The sequence below is a fragment of the Passer montanus genome, unplaced genomic scaffold, assembly GCF_014805655.1.
Source record: "Passer montanus isolate IOZ18808 unplaced genomic scaffold, ASM1480565v1 scaffold25, whole genome shotgun sequence".
NCBI lineage: Eukaryota > Metazoa > Chordata > Aves > Passeriformes > Passeridae > Passer > Passer montanus.
In genome coordinates, this window is record NW_024367149.1 from 11,112,956 (window position 1) to 11,133,012 (window position 20,057).

At 44.3% G+C, this 20,057-nt stretch overlaps 1 protein-coding gene across 2 annotated transcripts in view; it reads left to right on the top strand.

Moving 5' to 3' along the window:
• Positions 1–20,057, top strand: part of CACHD1 (cache domain containing 1) — an 86,133-nt gene that overhangs the window by 18,582 nt on the left and 47,494 nt on the right. The window contains exons 1-3 of one of the 2 annotated variants that reach the window (XM_039711771.1): positions 1,341–1,417; positions 11,329–11,391; positions 19,127–19,275. In XM_039711771.1, coding sequence (XP_039567705.1) covers positions 19,268–19,275 — 8 coding nt within the window. In that variant the 5' untranslated portion in view covers positions 1,341–1,417; positions 11,329–11,391; positions 19,127–19,267. Of the gene's footprint in view, positions 1–1,340; positions 1,418–11,328; positions 11,392–19,126; positions 19,276–20,057 lie in introns of those variants that run through there. The other variant, XM_039711770.1, reaches the window with a different exon arrangement.

Genomic DNA, 20,057 nt, shown 5'->3' on the forward strand with positions numbered 1-20,057 from the left:
AAATATCTGCCCAGGGATTCTTGATTATCTTTAATGAAGATGACACTGCCCATGATCAGCACAAGTGCTTCTCAAATAAGGGAGTCCATGGAAGGAAATCACAGCAGAGATTTGTTTGGAGTAAACGAGCAGCCTTTTCTCCAGAGATCCCAAAATATTTTATTTAGGCAAAGTTAAACATGACTGGAGATTAACAAAGAGGTCAGATCATTCTCTCCTGTTTTCAAAGAGAAATTGGTTTGTGTTCATTTACCAGGAGCAGTGGATTTGCTTCATAGTTTGTAAACATTTTGTTAAAAAGCAGCTTGTGATAATATTTATAGAGGGAATGAAAAATAATAATTGCCTCTGTTACTGCTTGAATTTTAACAGTGTGTGTGCACTCGAGGCCTTTTTGATCTTTCTAATAGGCAACCCAACTGGCAATGACATCACATCAGGAAAGGAATTAATGCTGCCACTGTCAACTTCCTGGCTTGGTTTTTTTTTCTGAAAAGCTGCTTCCCTCCAGTTTAAATCCCTTTTTTACAGCAGAAATCTGCTCCCACTTTCTGTTGGCTGCCCTGTCCTCGTCATGTTGTGCTCTGTTGGCCAGAAATTACAAGACTGTGTGGATGGGCAGGGTCCCAGGCTGTGCTTCCAGTTTTGTGGCAAGATCTGCTGTGATTTAGGTTGCAGAACATGAATCTGATACCAATTTGAGATATTAATTCCATCCTCCCCAGCTGGGATTGTGCAGTTCTCAGCCCAGTCTGTTCCTGGATGTGTTTGCATTGGGGAGGTAAAAACAACTGAGAGCAGAGGAAAAAACAATGTTCCAAAAGAACCCAGGCTGTTTCTAAACATCCTGAGGGCTGGTTTCTTTTTCCTCTTTGCTCTGCAGCTTTTTTGCATTGTGATTTTTGTGATTTCTCCCCCGTTTTCCTCTATCTTTGATCAATAACACTGACCTCACAAAAAGCCCCAAATGGGCAGTTCTCCCAAGCGGAGCTGAAGCTGCAGGTAGAGCATTTCTCCCTTGAAAACTTGAGGATACCCAGTGGGAAATCTGGGATAAGCCAGGAGAACTCCCCTGCTGCAGTGACTCCGAGGATGTGTGGCTTGAATTTGTGGGAGTCTGGAGCCACAGAGCATCCCTGGCATTGAAATAACTGCAAAAAGCTCCTCCCTGCCTGAGGAGGAGTTTTGAGTGGAAACTGAAAAAATCCGGCATGGTGACCTGAGGGGTTGTGTTTGCACAGGTGAAATGCCTTTAGGGATTTTTGGGGGGCAGTTCTTACAAATTTCAGCTGCTAATTGGAGGCTAATTTCAGACACAGGAATCATTCAGGGTTGTTAAGCAGAGCTCCTCAGAAGAGCACACCGTGACTTTTAAACTGGAGTTGAGTGTAACTTCTTGCTACTCACTGTTTGAAAGGTAAATATATTTATTCATTATCATTTCAGCACTGCTCATTTTTAGAACCCTGGGATCATTACCTTTATTTAGGATAAACCATATTTCAAAAGCTCCTCTCCATCCCTGCTGTGGTGGGACCACCCCATCCCCTGGGATCCAGAGCCAGGACCCTGGAGCCCCCACCCTTGGCTTGTTTGGAAAACAGTGAGGGAGAGGAATAAGATCAAATCCCTGCTTTGCACAACATCTGATGATTTTTTGCTCCCAAAGGCTGGATGTAGAAATTCCTGTGGGATGGCTGAGAAAGCACCGAGGCGAGTTCTGCTCCTCTCCTTCATCCTCGCCTTCCCTCATTAAATCTGGAGCTTTCTCTCCCTTTTCTGGGTAGGAATCCACACTGTGCTTGATTAACACTGGAGGTTTTGTTTGAGTTTTGGTTGTGTTTTTGGTTTTTTTACTCCCCCCTCTTTCATGTAAATGATGTCTTGCTATTTTGCTTGCTTTTCCCCTTTTTTAATTAGAAGAATAAATGCTTGCATTCATGCACAAATTGCTTTGAAGTGCTGTAAGAATTCAATTCATGAGCTTCCTCCAGTCTCAATCTTTAATTTTTTTTGCACACTGATAACATCTAATGGCTGTGCTCTTTCCAGGAGATTACATTTGTTTTCTGAGGGCTGCTCTGCCTCCTCCTGTGTCCCGAGATAATGAGTTCAACACGAGGGAGAAGTTCAGCAGCAGCTCCCAGCGAGCATTCCCAAGGTTTTGGTGCTGGGAATTTTTTTTTTTGTGCTGGGCTACAGCTCCCTGGAAAAAGGAGGGAACAGTCCCAGGGGCTGTGGGGACCTCTGGGTGCTGTGGGACAGCTCAGCTCCTTGCAAAAGTGCTTGAGCACTTCCTTCCAGGGATTACCTTCTTTGCTCTGTTTACCCAGGAATTAGTTGCTGTTTTTCACCTGTCTGTTGTTTTCTGGGCTGCAGGATGCAGTTTGTCAGTGCTGTCAGTGTGTTTAGGGTGTTGGTGATAATGCCTTAGGATTTTGACTTTTCAATTTTTTAGATATTTGTGGTCCTGCAGTTCTTTAGTGCATAACTCCAGACTCCATGTTCAGTGGGAGCTGCTGCTGTCCCATTTGGGCAGACACAATTCCTCTCCAGGCCTGGCAGTCAGGGACTCCTCACTGCCTCAGGCCCCAGAGATGGGAACAAAAGGGACTTGGGGCAGCAAACTTGGGGTGAATGACTTCATTACCTGAAGCTGTAATTGGAAAATTAACCCCCAATATGCAAATGGGCCAAACTTATGAAAATATGAAAACCCGTGACCCATGGTCCATTTTGGGTGCAGCCCCTGGGTGGGCTTTGTCTGCCCAAAATGTACCTGAAGGCCCCGAGAAATGTAAACAAAAGTGAGTTGGGGCTGCAGACTTGGGGTGAATGACTTCATTACCTGAAGCTGTAATTGGAACATTAACCCCCAATATGTAAATGGCCCAAACTTGTAAATATGAAAACCCGTGACCTGTTGTCAGTTTTTGGGGTGTAGCCTCTTGGAGGGGGGTGTCTTTGCCTGCCCTAAATGTACCTGAAGGCCCCTCAGTAAATAGAACCACATTTTATTCCCTTAATTTCGTCTGACCTCTGTTTTTAGGTGGCCCCACAAAGGCATCAGTGGTTCCAGGTGGAATTTTGGCTCATGGCATACCAAGCTGTCAGATCCATCACTGTGCTCAATGTCTGAGTCCATTCCTCCCCTGTTTTGGGAGCAGAGGGGAAAATACCCATTTCCAGTGCTGGTGGATGAGTAATTCTCTTTTCATTAGCACTGAAGTGTGGCAAAATGGTGTTTCCTGGAGCCCCCAGAGCCTCCCAGGGGATTTCAAATCCCGAGGTCACATCAGTGCAGCTTAAATGGCCTCTCCTCTGCTTCTGGAAGTGTTTGGTGACTGACCCCCCTTTTGGATGTGGGGTCACAGCCCTGGGCTGGCCCCGTGTCCACAGCAGAGCAGCTGAGGTGGCTCCAGACCTGCTGAGCTCCTCAGGCCCTGCTTGGCCAGGACGCCTCTCCTGGCGTCTCTGCAGCCACTTTGGAATGTGATTTTTTATTTGAAAATAACTTTACACCCAGGGAGTGATTCATATGAATGATGCAAAGTGGTTTATCTTCTTGAGTTATTTTTTAAAGTTCTTTTAAATTTCAAGTGAGAGGTTCAACCTAAGGATTTAAAATTGCACAGATTTGCACCCCCTCGTTTCTGCTCAGGAAAGGAAGGGTGGGGGTTATATCAAATATAAATAATATACAAATCATCGTATAAAAATGATGCAGATGAGGTATTTAAGCAGGTGACTTTAAAACTTCTGTACTTATTAATACAATTAATACTGTAAATGAAAGAAACCTTGTCATTTTTATTGCAGACACTGACTCACAGGGAGATAATTATGTCCTGCCAGTCATTTTCAGGTTACTACTCATAAATTATTTATCTCTTGACAAAAGTCTGGGTGTTTTGGTGCAAGCACCTGCACATGGACTGCAGTTTGTGTTAAAACTTCAAACGTGGGTGTCTCTCCAAGTGCAGGCACTGGGAGACAGCTCCTGTTCCAGAGAGGTTGTGGGGAAGGCTTTTGGGACATTTATCCTGTGGATGCTGATGGTTTCCTGCTGAGAGACCCTGAAAAATTATACTCTTGGACATTTAAAGCAAACATTTCTGTAATTAGGTTGCCATCAGCCCATTCATTTCATGCACAGAAGTTCAGCCCTGTGATTTATGATCTTTAAATCCCGGGATTTAAGGTTGTCTGCTTGGGTATTGTTTTTTTAAAGTTCCAGTGCTGCAGCATTTCTCCAAGCAAAACCCATCAGCCTCTGCCTTAATTATGCAAAACTGGTGAGGGAGCAGTCACCTCTCTCCGTGTGTCTGTCCCTTTGTGCTTTGGGATTTTTTCCTGACTTTAGCGTAAAATTACACAATCCTGCCTGGAATGTTACATCAGTTGATCCATGGTTTTTCTGCAGACTTGCTGTACATTGAATCCATGAGCAAATTGGACAAGCACAGTAATTACACTAAAGTGGTATCAAACCCTTCTGGCTCTAGGATTTCAACTATTTACAAGTCTTGGGTTGCTGCTTAACATTTCCCCAATTTTTAGTCATTTTGACATGAGTTTGAAAGCAAACCAGAAAACTGAAACCCAGAGTTCTCCCAATAGAAGGAAGGTTTGCTCAATTTTGCTCCTTTTAAACGCTCAATTTTAGGTTCTCTTCAAAGGAAAAGGAGAAACAAGATGCAGTAAGGTGAAAAGAGTTCACTAATGAAAATGTTCTCACCCTAAAAAAACCCCATAGAAATATTGTAAGTTTTACATCCTAGAGGCTGGAATGAGGAATAAGTGTAAGGAAAAGAAATCCAATGCCATTGAGAAGCCCATCTGCTTTGTATTTTAAGGGTTGGGTAGCATGACTTTCTTTTTTTCTGCCATACACATTGTCAGGAGAATAACCTTGGTCAAGTTACACTGGCTGAATGAATAATCTCTTGAACATGTGGAACTCATTTTCTTGGGGTATTTTCCCCTCTCACCCTTTTTCCCTTCCTCTTCTCTGCTCCCTTGAAAAAGAAGACAAAAAACCCTGCTGGTTCCTGATGGAATTTTTTTGGCACTTACTCAGTTTTCCAGAGTTTTCTCTCCTTGCAAATGCCCAGAGTTTTCCAAGGAAACAAATTTATAAGAATTGTGCTCTCCTTTGCTCCTTTTCAGTGTTGTGCCTACTCCCCATCTCCCCTCTGAGGCCTGAAATGATCCCATGGGATTTTACCCCCACGGCTAATATAGGAATGTTAACTGTATATATTTATATTAACTGTATATATTTATATGTAAATATATAGGTGAGATGCTTTTGGCCATCAAAATTAAGATCAAACTTGAATCCCAGTTCTCCTGAGTTGCCCAGAGCATATTCCAGTGCTGCAGAGATGTGATGGGCACCTGTGGAATGTGGTGGGATCTTATCCTTATAGGGATAGGACTTAAAATTTGGGACAAATCCCAAAATAGGGACCTGGTGAGCAATCTTCATGAAAAGGAAAAATGGGAAGGAAAATGATGTTTTCCCACTTAAAACCTAAAATACTGGGGAATGTGTGCATCCAAAAGCTGTGTTATGAGCCTGCAATGTTCATTGGTTATAACTTATATAATTATCTTTATTAATTAACAGGATTATTCTGTCCTGTGCTGGTTATTGATTTCTCAGTTCTCATGCTAATTAATCCACATTTTTCACTATTTTTAGTATATTTTTCCCAGACAGGGAGTTTCTAGCTGATTGTCTTTGTTGGGCTCTTGTTTACCTTGTGCTTTCTGCAGCATTTCCTTGGAGGGATATAAAATCTGCATTTTAGGTGTCCAGTTTTCAGCCTTATTGAAACAGATATGGGTTAGTTCAGCAAAACTTCAAATTTCAGCAATTTCCCAATCAAACTCCAACAATATGAGTTTGAGAAGAAAGGTAGCTACGTGATGGCTGAAGTGGAAATCACACTGCTCATGATTAATTACAACAATTGATTAGAAAAAGTTAGAGGCATTAATTAGAAAAATTAGTTGGGAAAGTCCTCATTTCTGAAGGCAGGGACTGAGCTGAGCTCAGCATCACTTTTCTCTCTGATTCAGGTGTCTGTGGCTGCCCCACAAATCATGTAATGAGTAAGAGCATTAATTAGTTGAATCCCTTCTGAAAACATGGGGTTTTTGAAACCCACAGGAGGAGAAAGGCGTTTGTGGGGTGGTGTGGGGATATTCCTTTCAGATCTGTACTGCTGCCCTCAGTGCTCCCATCCCTCTGGATTTGCCTTTCCAGTGTTTTCCTCCAATTCCCTTCAGCTTTTTCCATGTCTGACTGGAAATTCCTGAAGGAAAACACGGAGCATGTCCCTGATCTCCTGGGAAGTCTCTGGTTAATGTTCCTTGGTTTTAGAAAATGGTAACAAAACAGAACACGAGATGGCTTCAGACACTGCAAAAATAAACTCCAGGCAGAAGGCACAGGTTTCCCTGAAAACAGCCCCTCACGGGGTGAGCTCCACCAGGAAAAGGATTTGTTGGATATTTGTTGGCTCACCACTTTTTAAAACATTAACCTTTCAAGTAGGAACCAGACCCTGGTTAGGGGCTGCCTGAAGTTTACAAAGTACCACAGCCCTGCTGAGCTGATTCTGCCCTGTGTTTTACACACCTACATTTTATTATTCTGTGTAACTTTTTTAATATTGTGGATTTTTGTCATGGAGTCCTTACCCAAACATGACAGCTAACAGCAGTCCATGCCCTAAACCTGCAGAAAGATGAGTGGTTTGTTGGATTTTTTTGGTTTTTTTTAAATAGCTTGTGTGGATGGTGAAGCTGCTTCAGTGTATTTACAGCTCAGTGGATATTTTACTAATCCTGTGTTTGTTTTCCCTCATTCTCTTTGTCTCAAAAAAATGTTATTTTTGTTGTCAGGGAGATGGATTTGGGTCTTGTCTGGCAAATAAAGTGATGTGCAAATGGTTGAGTGCTCTGCAGAGCAGTTGGTGCCTGTGTTTGCTTGGGAGCCTTGGAGATTTGGGGGTGGTGGATTTTTCTGTTTGTTTTGATGCTGTGCTGGCAGCCAGACTGGGGCTTTTGGAGGTGTTTTTCCCACTGCAGTGCATTTTCATCCTGAGGAATCGAGGGAACGAGCCACTTAACATTTTACTTGTTATGCAGTGCTTGGTTTAGTCTTCTCCCAGATTCAAAACTGAGTTGCCTTCAGTTTCAGATAAACAAAAGTCTCTTAAGTAAGGATTTTTTGGGACACCACAGAGCTAAACTCGAGCTTATCTCTGGCTTGGTGGGAAACCTGACTCCATCCTGCCCTGAGATGTGGTTTGGGTGCTGGGCCCATCCATCACTGTCAGACCCCACCTGTGCCAGGCATTACATGCTGGTGGCCCAAATCTTCCCTGTCCCAGCCCCCTGCTCCTGAATCCCTCATCACTTCCTGATTTCTCTCTCTTATCAAATTCTTGACCTGCTGTCCAAAGCTAACAGCCAGACAGTTGGGTCATTAAAGGATTTATGCAGGTACCACAGAAGAATTCCCTAGGAAGCTGCAAGTGCTTTGACCCAGCCAGGTACTTCAGGACTTGGGAAGTCAAGAGTGGGATACTCTGGGAATGTGTGTTTGGAAAACAAACCTCAGCTTCCTCAGGGCTCCATCCAGGGCTCCCTGCAGGCTCACAGGGCTGCATCTCCCAGCTTTCCTGAGGAGCTGTCATGGATTCTTCCCTGGTGGTGATCCCTGCAGAAACCAGGATTTTCTCTCTCTAGGCTTGTGTTTGTGCAGCCAGGCAGGAGGGCTGGGCAGGCTTAGGAGCAGGAGTGATGTGCCCAGGGTTTGGGTGCTGCCAGAGGCCCCGGGATGGTTCAGGGCTTTGTGCTGAGCCCCTGGGAGCAGCACTGAGCCTAAAGCTGAGCAGAGAGCTGCAGGTACAGCCAGGCAAGTGCTGCTGCTCTCCAGTGTCTGAGTAATCCCAACAGAATCTTTAGGAATATTATAATAAGCTTTGAAATGAAGAATTAGAGAATCATCAGGGTTGGAAGAGATCTTTAACATCATCAAGTCCAGCTGTTGACCCACCCCTAATGGAACCATTAAACCCAGATCCAGAACTCCTCCAGGGATGGGGACTCCACCACCTCCCTGAGCAACCTATCCCAATGCCTGACGCCAAAAACAATGAAAAATATTTTCTAGTATCTAACCTTAATCTCCTGTCTCAGCTTAAGGCTGTTTCCACTTGTCCTCTTGCTGTTGTGGAAAGTGTCAGGATAAATCAAACTCTCCAGCATTATTTTTTTAGTATTAGAAAGTAGACATTGCTTCAGTCACAGCACTGGGATAGTTCCACCTGGATGTAAAATAAAGGGTTTTTCTCATTTAATTACTGCATACAAAGGCAAATTAAGGGAAAGAAGGTGGCATTTGGGAGCTTGAGGACGTGTGTGCTGGGATGTTGGGAGTGATGGTGGGGATGGAGATATTCCATGGCTGGGGGAGGAGCAGCTCAAGGGAAAGGGCTGAACCAGGGCTAGGGATGGATCCTGATCCAGGGGAAAGGCTGGATGCTGAGCTGGGGAAGGGTTGAGTGCTGAATGAGGGGAAAGGCTGGGTACTGAATGAGTGGAAAGGTTGGATGTTGAACCAGAGAAAAGGCTGGATACTGAATGAGTGGAAAGGCTGGATGTTGAACCAGAGAAAAGGCTGGGTGCTGGGTTGGGGAAAGGCTGGATGCTCATCCAGAGCAAAGGCTGGATGCTGATCCAGGGGAAATGTTGGATGCTGATCCAGAGCAAAGGCTGGATGCTGATCCAGAGGAAAGGCTGGATGCTGATCCAGAGCAAAGGCTGGATGCTGATCCAGAGGAAAGGTTGGATGCTGAATGAGGGGAAAGGCTGGATGCTGATCCAGAGCAAAGGCTGGATGCTGATCCAGAGCAAAGGCTGGATGCTGATCCAGATGCTGATCCAGCACAGCCTTCCCATGTTGGGAGGGCGAGTGGTGATGGGTTATGACAAATAATGCTGGGCAAGCATCTCATTAAACACGTGTGGGATTGTTCTGTGAGGGAGCTGAGCCTGCTGCCATCTGCTCCACAGAGCCAATTAAACGAGAGGGGTGGGGAGAATAAAGTACAGATGCTAATGGGCTGTGTAAACTGCAGGGCAAGTTCTCCTAAATATTTAGACTGTTTTGCCGAGGTTGTGTGTGGGGCTGACTTTCTCTTTGCTCTGTGAAGTTCCCTCAACTTCATTTGAGGTTGGCACTTAACTCTGATTTTCTGGTTAAAGTTAGGGCACTTTTAAGTCAGTGAAATTAGCTTAAAGATGTTTTTCCCACCCTGGGTGGAATTGTGCCCAGGAATTTTTGAGTAGGGAGCAGATATCCCTGGTAGGGACTGGACGCAGGCAGGGGCTGAGCAGTTCATGTGTAGCCTCGGGGTTGGATTCTCAATCCTTACTCGATTTTTACTGTTAGTTTACTCATTATGTGTGTTTAGTTTAACTGAGGAATTCCTGCTCCCCCCTCTCAGCCAGGCACAGTGCTTTTAATTAAAACAACAGAGTATACCAGAGCATTTTAAAGAAATTAACTCAAAGTCAAGCAAAAATAGGTTAAAAACCAAGTCAAATAAATTCCTGCTGGCATTGTGACTCTTACATAACCACGGGTGATGTTCTCTGGCATTATTTTGCAAGTTCATAAATGGGCTACATGTGAAAAGGGTGGGAGAAGGGTCAGCTTTGTGTTAGGGACAGAGAGCTCCATTCTCAGGAGCTGACAGTTGATTTCCTCCTCGTTCCTTTTGATGTCTGCACACTAAACGCTGTGTGGACAGAAAAATTCAATTCATTTAAAACATTTTGCATCAAAATGACATGCTTTAATGTATTTCCTTCTGATGTTTAAGTTATCTTTTCATCTCATGAGGGAGGGAAGAAAAAAGCCAACATGTTTGTAGTTAAAGTACCCAAGCAGAACTTTAAACAAAGGTCTTGATGAAGTCTCGATGTATGGGCAGCTTTTAAGAGTAGAAACCTTTTTTTTCCCCCTCCCCTGCTCCCCCTTCTTGGCTCTCTGAGCCTTGTAAGCCAAGGAGATTTATTGCTGCCCTTCCAAATGCTTCTTCAGAATGAAGAGTTCGCATTTTTGAAATTCCTCAGGTCCTCAGGAGGGAGAGGGATAAGGGGAAGTGATGATGGGGAGCACACCAAAGGATTTTCCAGGCTGGCTTTGCTGCCTGTAACTGCTGGGAGGGAATCAGCTGAACCTGCATCAAAAAACCCTTAGAGCTGTGGACTCCAAGAGTTGTCAGGGAGATGAATTTGGATGAAATGGAAACTTTTTAGTAATTGCAGTCATTAGTGCTGATAATGCAGTCCAGGGTGTTTAGGGATCCCTGTCCTGGGCCAGATCTGTGCCATGTGTGTGACTCAGCACTGACAGAAGTGGGACCCATCCCCCCAGCTGATCCCCAGCTCTGCTGCAGAGATGTCTTGACAGCCTCAATAACCTCCATTTATTGCTATTACAGCTGTTGATATCACTGATTGCTGTTAAGACAGCAAAAGAATATTTTAGGGATATTGTACATTTGCCAGTGGGGATGGCCCCACTGTCCCCAAGGGAAGAGTGCCCTTGGCAGTGAGAAATCTTGGAAGAGAAGCTCAGATGATCAGGCAAACCTTTTAGTAATGCTGTTGGTGTAAATCAGCCCTCCAAATGTTTCCAGTCTTATTTTTCAGTCTGGAAGCAGAATATAGCAAGGTGTTGGGTGTTTTCTCCTCTGTGTCTGTAAACAGGGATGGCAGCATGGCTGTCACCTGTCCCCCTGGGAGCTGAGCTTCCCACAGGAGGACACAGCTCTCACCTCTGTCTTCTGATACATTTCTTTTTTTTTTTTTTTTGCTATTAATGAGGTTAATCTGGTTGTGTTCAATTTGGGTCCCTCTTGTCTTTTCCACATACTAAATTTGGCTCCCAGCCTCATGTTTTAGTTGGAAAAAAGTGCTTTTAAAAGTAGTTTTATTGGGTTGAATGTTTAGCAAAAGAAGGGTCATAGTTTGCACGTGGAACTAGTTTTAGCATCTTATGTCAGTTTGGTAAATAAACAGATATTTGGAAAAAAAAACCTGTTATGTCTTTGCCTTCCAAATTCAACCTCTGTGTGCAGATCCCACATGGAGACATGATTCCCCTTGGGAGCCTGGCATTGGGAGGGTCCAGGCCCCTCTCTGACCCCATTTCCTCACCCACCCACCCTTTGGAGCTGCTTTCCTGGGGCTTTGATGACCAAAAAGCCTCTCACACTTCCTTTCTGGTTTTTCTTGCAGAGGATATTCAACTCCTTCGTGTACACAGAGAAAATATCGAATGGAGAAAGCGAAGTTCAGCAGGTGAGACCAAAACCCTTCACCTCCAGTGGCAGAGTGAGCTCAGGGAATTCTTTCTGTCTGCATTCGTGGCCCCTTCCTAACCCCAGATCACAGCCAGGAATAGGATGGAAATGGGGATGGGCTGCATGTGCTGGTGATGCTTTTGAGAATTTTGCAGAGCTTTTCCATCTGCTTGGTGTGGGGCTGTCCCTGAAGCAAAAGGGCCCTCATGAAGTAATTCCCATTAATTGTCAGGCTTTCATGTTGGAAGTGTCTCTTTTTAAATTTCAAATTCAAAGTAAACCCATTAATATTATTATGATGTGGAAATATGGGACAGCTACAGCCTGGTGCATCACAGGTGTGGTTGAGGGGTGCTTGTAATTTTGTGGGGTTTTACAGGAACACATTTCAACATTTAACTCTTCTGTTTAACATTGAGATAATACATGGGTTGTTTGCGTTTTAATACATGTGTATATTTTTAAAATTAATTTTGGATCAGTTTTCAAACAGATCAAGTAGGTCATGTTTTATTCTTTCAGAAATTAAAGTCCCAGTACTGTTTGTGGTAAAGGTGATAGGTTTTGGTTGAAGAAGTGGAACAAAGAACCAGCTTTTCTTCCCAGTCTAAGCATGGACTTGCTCAACCTTCAGAAGTAACCTGACTTTCCTAGACCCCTATCAAACCAGTTTTAGTGTTCAGGAAAACCAGAAGCTCCTCAGAGTGGGGCTTTCCCTGGGGAAGAGGGGGGTGCAGCTCAGCCCTGCAGGTAGCCCCACTGTGGTTTCCCAGAGCATGTTCATGTGGGTTCAGACTGCTGCTGGAATACAGAAATCATTAACTCTCCAAGTTGTGCTTCCTGGAAATGGTGACATTTCCAGTCTGCTTTAATTTTTTTACTGAGGAAAAAGTCAAAGCAGAGCTGGTTCAGATGGGATCATAAGGAACTTTCAGGTGGGAAAAGACCTTCAAGACCATTCCCAGCACTGCCAAGGCCACCTCATGTCCCCAGGTGCCACATCCACAGGGATTTTAAATCCCTCCAGGGATGGGGACTCCTGGGCCTTTTGGAGGCTTTGGCTTCCCTGCAGGCATGCCCAGGTGGGCGCTTGCAAACAGAGGGACCATGGGAATGTACTTGTCACCTGAGCTTAACAATTTAAATCCCAAACCATCCCAGCATCCCTCAGGATGGGCTCTCTGGCTCTGTGTGGTGGAGGGCAGCATTTCCAGGAGTGTTTCTGGGTGGTCTGTGCACCACAGAAGGGCCATGTGGGCTGGATCAGATGTATCAGATGGCTTTTGAAAGGCAAAACTGTTTTTGGGAAACCAAGAAACTGGATTAAAACTTCTTTGAAGTCCTGACTGCGGATTCTCCACTGAGGAAAAGACAGTCCTTGTTTCCCAGAGCAGATGTCTGTGTTCATCCCAAGTGGATTTAAAGAGCTGTCCAAACACTGGAGGTGGGGTGATGGATTTGGAGCTGTCAGGGGAGAAAACGGGGCTCTGCTAAAGTATAATTACTGTGCTTAAAAGCTCTACAGTGAAGTGGATGGAAGAATAATTGAGCACTCCTGGTTCATTAATAACCAGATTTTTTAGCCCTAATGAATCCCCAGCATTAGAACCTGATTTTTATAAGAGTAGGACATTGAATGGGATCATCTTGAGCAAAGGCAAACAAATGTAAGCAGATGAAATCCCCTGCCAGAGAAATCTCATTTCTGCTTTGCTCATTCATTAACATTTTCATAGCAACTGATATCCAAAGGCAATTAATGACAATTTTATGTCAGCTGGGATTTTTTTGGTTTTTTGGCAGAGCACTGAATTGTTGTGGGGGTGGTGGGTTTTTTGTACCAAACCATGTAAATAATGACTCTCAGTTTATTGAAAAAGAGAAAGATTCCAGCTGTTGGCCTTCAGGCCTAACTGTTCAATACCTTTGGCTTTCTTCGTGCCACACAAGGAGCAGTTTTACCTCTCAGCGTTGAGCTGCTTACACTTTTGAGGTCTGCAGTTATAGAATTACTGTTGTACCTGACAGATAAAACCTTTTCTGCTTTGAATAGGTTATTAAAAATGGGATGGCAATGGCCAAAACTAACTTGGATTCCTTCCCTGTGAGTTGTTTCAGCATCAGAGAACTCTCATATGATATGAGAATGCAGTGCTGTGAGTTAGTGATGCAAATAAAGTGGGACAGGAGGAGTTTTATGAGGGGGAAAATCTACATTAGCTAATGTCAAGGAAGTCAGTGTGTGTTCAGTGTCCTGCCAGACATCTGCTTCCCGTGGTGTGGAGAGCAGGGGTCTGGGCTCCACACACGAGAGGGTGAAATGCTCTCAGGCAGGAGTGGATTGACCAGCTTCGAGGAGAAAAGGCTTGAAAAGCTTAGGCCATGCTGCTGTTGGGTTGGATTTTTAGTCTGGTTGGTTTTGGACTGGGCAAAGAGGTCCTTGGGGAGGAAATAGATCTGAAATGTGCTGAAAAAATTACATTTAGCTGTTGAGCACAGCACGTTCCCTGGCTGTGAGAAGTGGTGTGTTCACACACATTAATGAATTCACACTCACAATAAAAGGCAATTATTGTGTGTTTAATGTACTTCCAGAATGATTCAGGAATTGTGACCTCTCTCTAGGTTTTGCTGTGCATCCTGTTTAACATCTTCCTTGGAATAAGTCTTGGGAAGCTTTGCCAAAGGTGCTGGCCAGTAGAAAACCTCAAATGAGTGCTGGTTTCCGTGACAAAGTGCACATTGGAAAGTGGTTTCCTGCATGCTGGTTGCAATAATGAAATATATTTTCAGTGTCACCCAGAGAAGCAGGAACGGGGACTTTCCACAGGGGAGAATGGACTTAAGTGGAAGGAGGGGAGGTTTAGAGGGATTTTAGGGAGAAATTCTTCCATGTGAGGGTGGGAAGGCCACAGAAGCTGTGGCTGCCCCTGGATCCCTGGCAGTGTCCCAGGCCAGGTTGGAGCAGCCTGGGATAGTGGAAGGTGTCCCTGCCCATGATGGGGTGGAACAGGACGATGCTTGAGGTCCCTCTCAACCCAGAGCATTCCAGGATTCCATGAATGGTTAGAATCCTTTAAAAGAGAGGTGTGGGATGAAGCTGGAGGTGATTCTGTGACCCTTCCTTGAGCCATATCCCTGCTGACCTCTGGCTCTTCAGGGTTGGTACAAAACCAGTGGTTCCTTCAAGAGCCACGCAGATGAAAAATAAATTAACATTAAAAGTTTCCTGGGTTAGGAACCCGTGGATGCTCAGTTGTGATACAGCAGCAGGATGAATGCTTGGTGGGGGTTGGAGAGAGGTGCTTTTTTCCAGATTTTTCTGGTTTACAGAGGTAATTTAAGCCTCACAATTCTAACTCGGCTCTGCCATGTGTAAGCAATCATTTCCAAGGAGCTTGACAGTGTTAAATCCTGGCTGTGAGTCCGTCCTGGCATCCCTGCCTGTCAACCCCACTGATGCATATTTTATATACAGGCTTGGAAACATGAAAAATACCTTGGCTTTCAAGCTACAGCCAGAAATAAAACCTCACCTTGGAGCTCTGCTTTCCCTCAGAGCTCCCTGCAAAGGGAAGACTTCAGAGCTGTGGAGCTTTGAGGGGGAAGAAGCTTTAAAAAAAACCTCGAGGGAACGATGCAAATGAGGGAAATGTCTCTGGGAAAATTAGAGGAGCTCAGTGATGTTGTGATGAAAGGTTGTCAGTGGAGATGGTGACAATTGAAGTGCATTACCCAGGGGTGCTGCAGTAATAGAAACAGGTGTTACAGTCCAACCTGTCTGCAAACCCAGGGGCTTTGGCTGCATGTCAGCTGCCAGAGGAAATCCAGGGAAAACAGGGCTAATGGCTGCATTGTTCACAGAGAGCACTCTCTGCTCATTGTTTTGTTTATTAAAGTTAAGGAGAAAACACAGAAATACGAAAAATGCCCACAGAGGCTTCCCCTTGCTGTTGTTTTTGGGATGAGGCAAAGAACACTTTGTGTGGGATAATAATATTTTATGTCAATCTCAAGGTATCCAGATTTATTTCAGTCTCCATTAAAATGGGTGAATTGGAGGATTTCTGTGGGAGCAGGAAATGTCTGTCACACTTGGTACCCACCCAGGTGTGGGACATCCCTGCCCCTTTCCTGTGCCTGATTGGGGGCACAATTTTCCATTTTGCCTTAAAAATACTTTAACAATTATGTAAGCATGGTTTCATAACTCAGTCTTCTGTCCTTTCATTATTTGTTATCTCTCTTTCTCTACTGTGGAGGTTTTGTGGGTCTGGCATCCATCAGCATCCAGCAGCTCTCCAGCTTCAGGCAGGTTAAAAAAAACAGGGTATGTGCTGGATAAAAACTTCAGGTTTTTATTTAGAAAGAGGAGAAGGTGATTTAAGCCTGCAGCTTCTCCTGTGACAGACTCCAGCAGCTGAGTGCATCACCCTGCAAAGGGAATAAAGTTTGGGAGGGAAGTGAAGCCCAACTATGGAAGAAAACTTTGTTTTGTTAGGCTTCATCTGGGTGATACTTCTCAGTTTGATTAATTAGAACCATTTGTTTCTAGTATTTCATTGGTGTGCTACCCTCAGTTTCTTATCATAGTTTATTCATTCAAAGAAATTTTCAACGGAAAATTATTTTTGGATCGTCCTGTCCTCGGTGACTTTATTGAGTTCGCTGGTTTTGAAGTGGTTTGGATTGTTGGGAGCATTGTCTTGGTATCAGAGGGCAATATTTTTAGAGTTCTTTAGATTAGACGAAGTCAGACCTTCCAGCTGTGGGCAGGGAATGGTGTCTGGAGCTCTGGGAGGTTTCAGATCGCTCGCTGCTGACACGCACTTGACTCCCTGCCCCGACCGAGGCGCTGGATCCCGTTTCAGAAAAATACCGGAGTGACTTTGAGCCATTCAGAGGCTTTTCCATGGGAGACACAGTTTGGGAACAAAGCATTTGCTTTTTGTCAGCTTCTGAAGTACAGGATCTTCTGAAAAACAGATTTGTCAGATCTTTAGACTCGGCACAGCAGGGTGAAATTCAAAGGCTGTGGGGTGCTTTTATCGTTCAACCTCGAAGGTGAAAACTCATCAACACCGAAGCCTCAGCTTGAACAGCATTCATTTATCAGAGAGCAGCTCTGATTCCAAACCAGGGGCCTTTTGTTCTGGGGCCCTGTGATGGTTTTATGGCTGCTAATGATGCTCAGCAAACTTCAGCTCTCTCCCCTCTTCCTGATCTCAGGTAGGGAAACCAAAGAAATCTCAGATTGAAATATCTGGTTTACCTTGGCATTTCACTTGCCCAGCCTCTCCCAGAGAGGAGGACTTTGTACCCACCAAATCTAAGTGCTTTGATTTAGGAAACTTGGCTCGTGTTTGTTTGAGAACACAAACAATTTGTGCTGTGTGACTGCTGCACCATCCCCCCCCATCCATGATGTACTCATGCTCTCATTTCATCTGGGAAGAAAACGAAGGTTTCTTTGCAAAATAGCCTGAGTTTTCTGCTACTTTGGATAAAAACAGAGAAGGGAAAACTCCAAATGTGCCTCTTATCTTGTCCTCATCTTCCTCTAGCTTTCTCCTACACCAGTGTTTAATGGTGGGTTTTAAACAATTCCAGGAGAATCCACTTCTAAAAACACATTTGAGGGGGTACAGCCAGACAAAAAGGAAGTTTATTGGAAACCAGGAAAGGATCTCCCCAACAGCTTATTATCTTAGCAACTGGGAGCAATTTAATAGTGCTGGATGTCTAACATGGAGGAGCCCATTAGCAGTCCTCTGGTGCCTTGGCAATAAATCATTCCACAGAACTAATTAGGTGTAATTCTGCAAGTCATTTGAGCGGGGTCCTATTAAACCTGTGCTCCTTGGAGACCTGTCCCGGAGGCGCAGCATTCCCTGGAGCAGGGAGGCAGGGCAGTGCTGATATCAGGGAGGCCCCCTGCCTCACGGAGCCCAGTAAATCACGACAAAACGGCCTGCTGGTGAGAGTTAGGAGAGACATTTGTTAGTGCAGGGATCTGGAGAATCCAGGGCTGTTTGCCAGCACACAAAGCAGCAGCACTGTTCAATCATCCCTCTGGGGTTTGGGGTGTGCAGGGAGCAGGAGAGAGGAGTGCTGTGGGTTGAGGAGCTGATTTAGCTCTGGAGAAGTTTGCAGAAATGCAGAGCAGCATTTCTGATTATTCAACACCTCTGTCTGTTGCTTAAGAGATGATTCTTTCATTTGGGATGCGTCTGGCTGATTATTAAATATATAATTGGTTGGTGTGAACGGGATGCAGAAAATGCAGAGAAAAAAAAAAAGCCTGATCCATTATCCATTTCATCAATTCCTGCCTTTGATGAAAGAGTGAAAATCTCAGCAAATGTTCCTTGTAAAACCTGATGCCTGCTGGTAACTGTGTTCACTGTCACGTTTGCTCCAGGAGCAGCCACAGATTTTTCCTTTGCCATTTTCCCTGGCAGTCATTAGTCAGGCTCGTTGTGAAGTGCCTAATGAAGGGACACAAACGAGCTCTTCTGTGACAGCACAGTCACTCCGACAGCCTGGGATGTGTCCCAGCACGCTCAGCCCTTCCCAGTGCCTGGAATCTGCCTGGCATGGAGAGAGCAGAGGCACCACCAGCCCTCAGATCACACCAGTTTGCAACTATTTGCCAGCAAAAACCCACTAATTTTACTTTTGTTTTAATTATTTTTTTTCAGAAGCATTTAAAAAGAAGGGCTGAAGTACCCAATTTGCTATTTCCAAAGTGAGCCACCCTAATTTTTTTTAATCTGAGAATTGCATGGGAGGGGCCACAACCTGTTTGTTTTACTTTCTGAAAGGAGCAAAATTGGCTCTTACAAATCACAGTGTCACCTCTAAACCTTGTCCCGATTTATAAGGAGTCCCTCTGACAACAAAAGGCTTCAGGAGGAATTTCACTGGTGCAGGACTTTTGTCATTATTTTCTTGCTGCTGTAGTATAACATCAGTTTTAGATTTTTCAGTTTGTGGTTGAAGCTGTGGATTGTGAGTAGGCACAGTGAGCTCTGGATCCATGAGAAAACCACCCAGGCACTGCTCAGCCTCCCAGGAAAGCAGCAGTAATGTAGCTGAAAAGCAAAACTGGGATGGTTTTTTTGCCCAAATCTCCATGAAAGAGGTGGTGAAGTACTTCTGCACAGATCCACCTGAGGAAGAGGCTGCTGAGGAACAGAGGAATATTTGGGTTATTTGGGTTCCTTGGATCCTGAGGTTGCTCCCATCAGTGGGAGATTTGCTGTTGGCTCTTTGCTCCTGGAGCAGTAGCAGTTCTGTAGAGTGAAGGCATCTCTAACACCATTATTTGGGCTTTCCTGAAGTGTCCATGTATAGAACTTCAATAAATTCACTTGGGGCCTGGTTTATTCTCCACCACACCCCTGTCAGGCCTTGGAGCAAGCAGCAGTGTCACATCCAGCTGTCAGTTCTTAGTGAAAGGGAAGTTTGTGTGATGGAAATCACACTTTTCACACATGCAAACTCTATTGAAGCACTCATTTCTGGAAGGTAAATGTATTTTATTTTCTTATATAGTCTCCTTGCTGCAGCCAATATTAATTAATTGACTTCTTGCTTAAGCCACAAATATAAAAACACAATGAGCAAATCAGAAAACAATTGTCTTTAACACAGGTTTTAATTGCTTGTTAAGGCATGGGGTAATGCAAAGAAACTGGGTTCATTTTAAACTTCCTTATGTTTTTTTCCAGTTGGCAAAAAAAATCCGTGAGAAGTTCAACCGTTACTTGGACGTCGTGAATCGGAACAAGCAGGTCGTGGAAGCCTCATACACTGCTCACCTCACCTCGCCCCTGACTGCCATCCAGGACTGCTGCACCATCCCCCCGTCCATGATGGAGTGAGTATGGAATCCTGGAATTCCTCATGCTCTCAGTTTATCTGGGAAGAAAACAAAGGTTTCTTTGCAAAACAGCCTGAGTGTTGTGCTAATTTGGGTAAAAATGGAGAAGGCGAAACTCCAAAGGTGCCTCTTATCTTGTCCTCATCTTCTTCTACATTTCTCCCACACCAGTGTTTAATGACAGGCTTTAAACAAGAGCTGGGAATCAGCTGGAAGCAATAAAAGGAAGAAAGTTTGCTCATGGTGTTCTGTACAAAAAGACTCTGTCTAGATCCAAGACACCGCTTTTGCACTGCTTGCCCTGAATACCTCTCCTCACGCTGGTCATGGGACCTTTTCCTCTCCTTTGAAGCAGCCAAAATCACGAGTTGGTCAGTCCATCACATGCTAACAGCACTGTGCTGCAGTTTAATCAGGCTGACATGCTGCTGTTTGATAGCAGAGGTTTAATGAAATCGAGTCCATTGCTTGGAAACTGCATTTGTTCATGTTCACTTTGGTTTGGTTTGAAGTACAGGAGTTTTGAGTAAAATCCAGGCAGTTGGTTGTCTTTAATAATTTCTGTTGTGCTGCATATTTGCAGAAATTTCTTTGGGTTTTCTAACTGTAAAATGGGTGATAGAAGCCCTGATTTTTCCAATTAAAGAGGAGTAATTTTCTTGAAATCCTGAACATTTTAAACATTTACTTCCATATGGTCTTGAAAAGAACAAGAGTAACTTTTCATTTATGCAAACCTTGATTACAGACTGATTGTTATTATTTCTATCTCAGTCTGA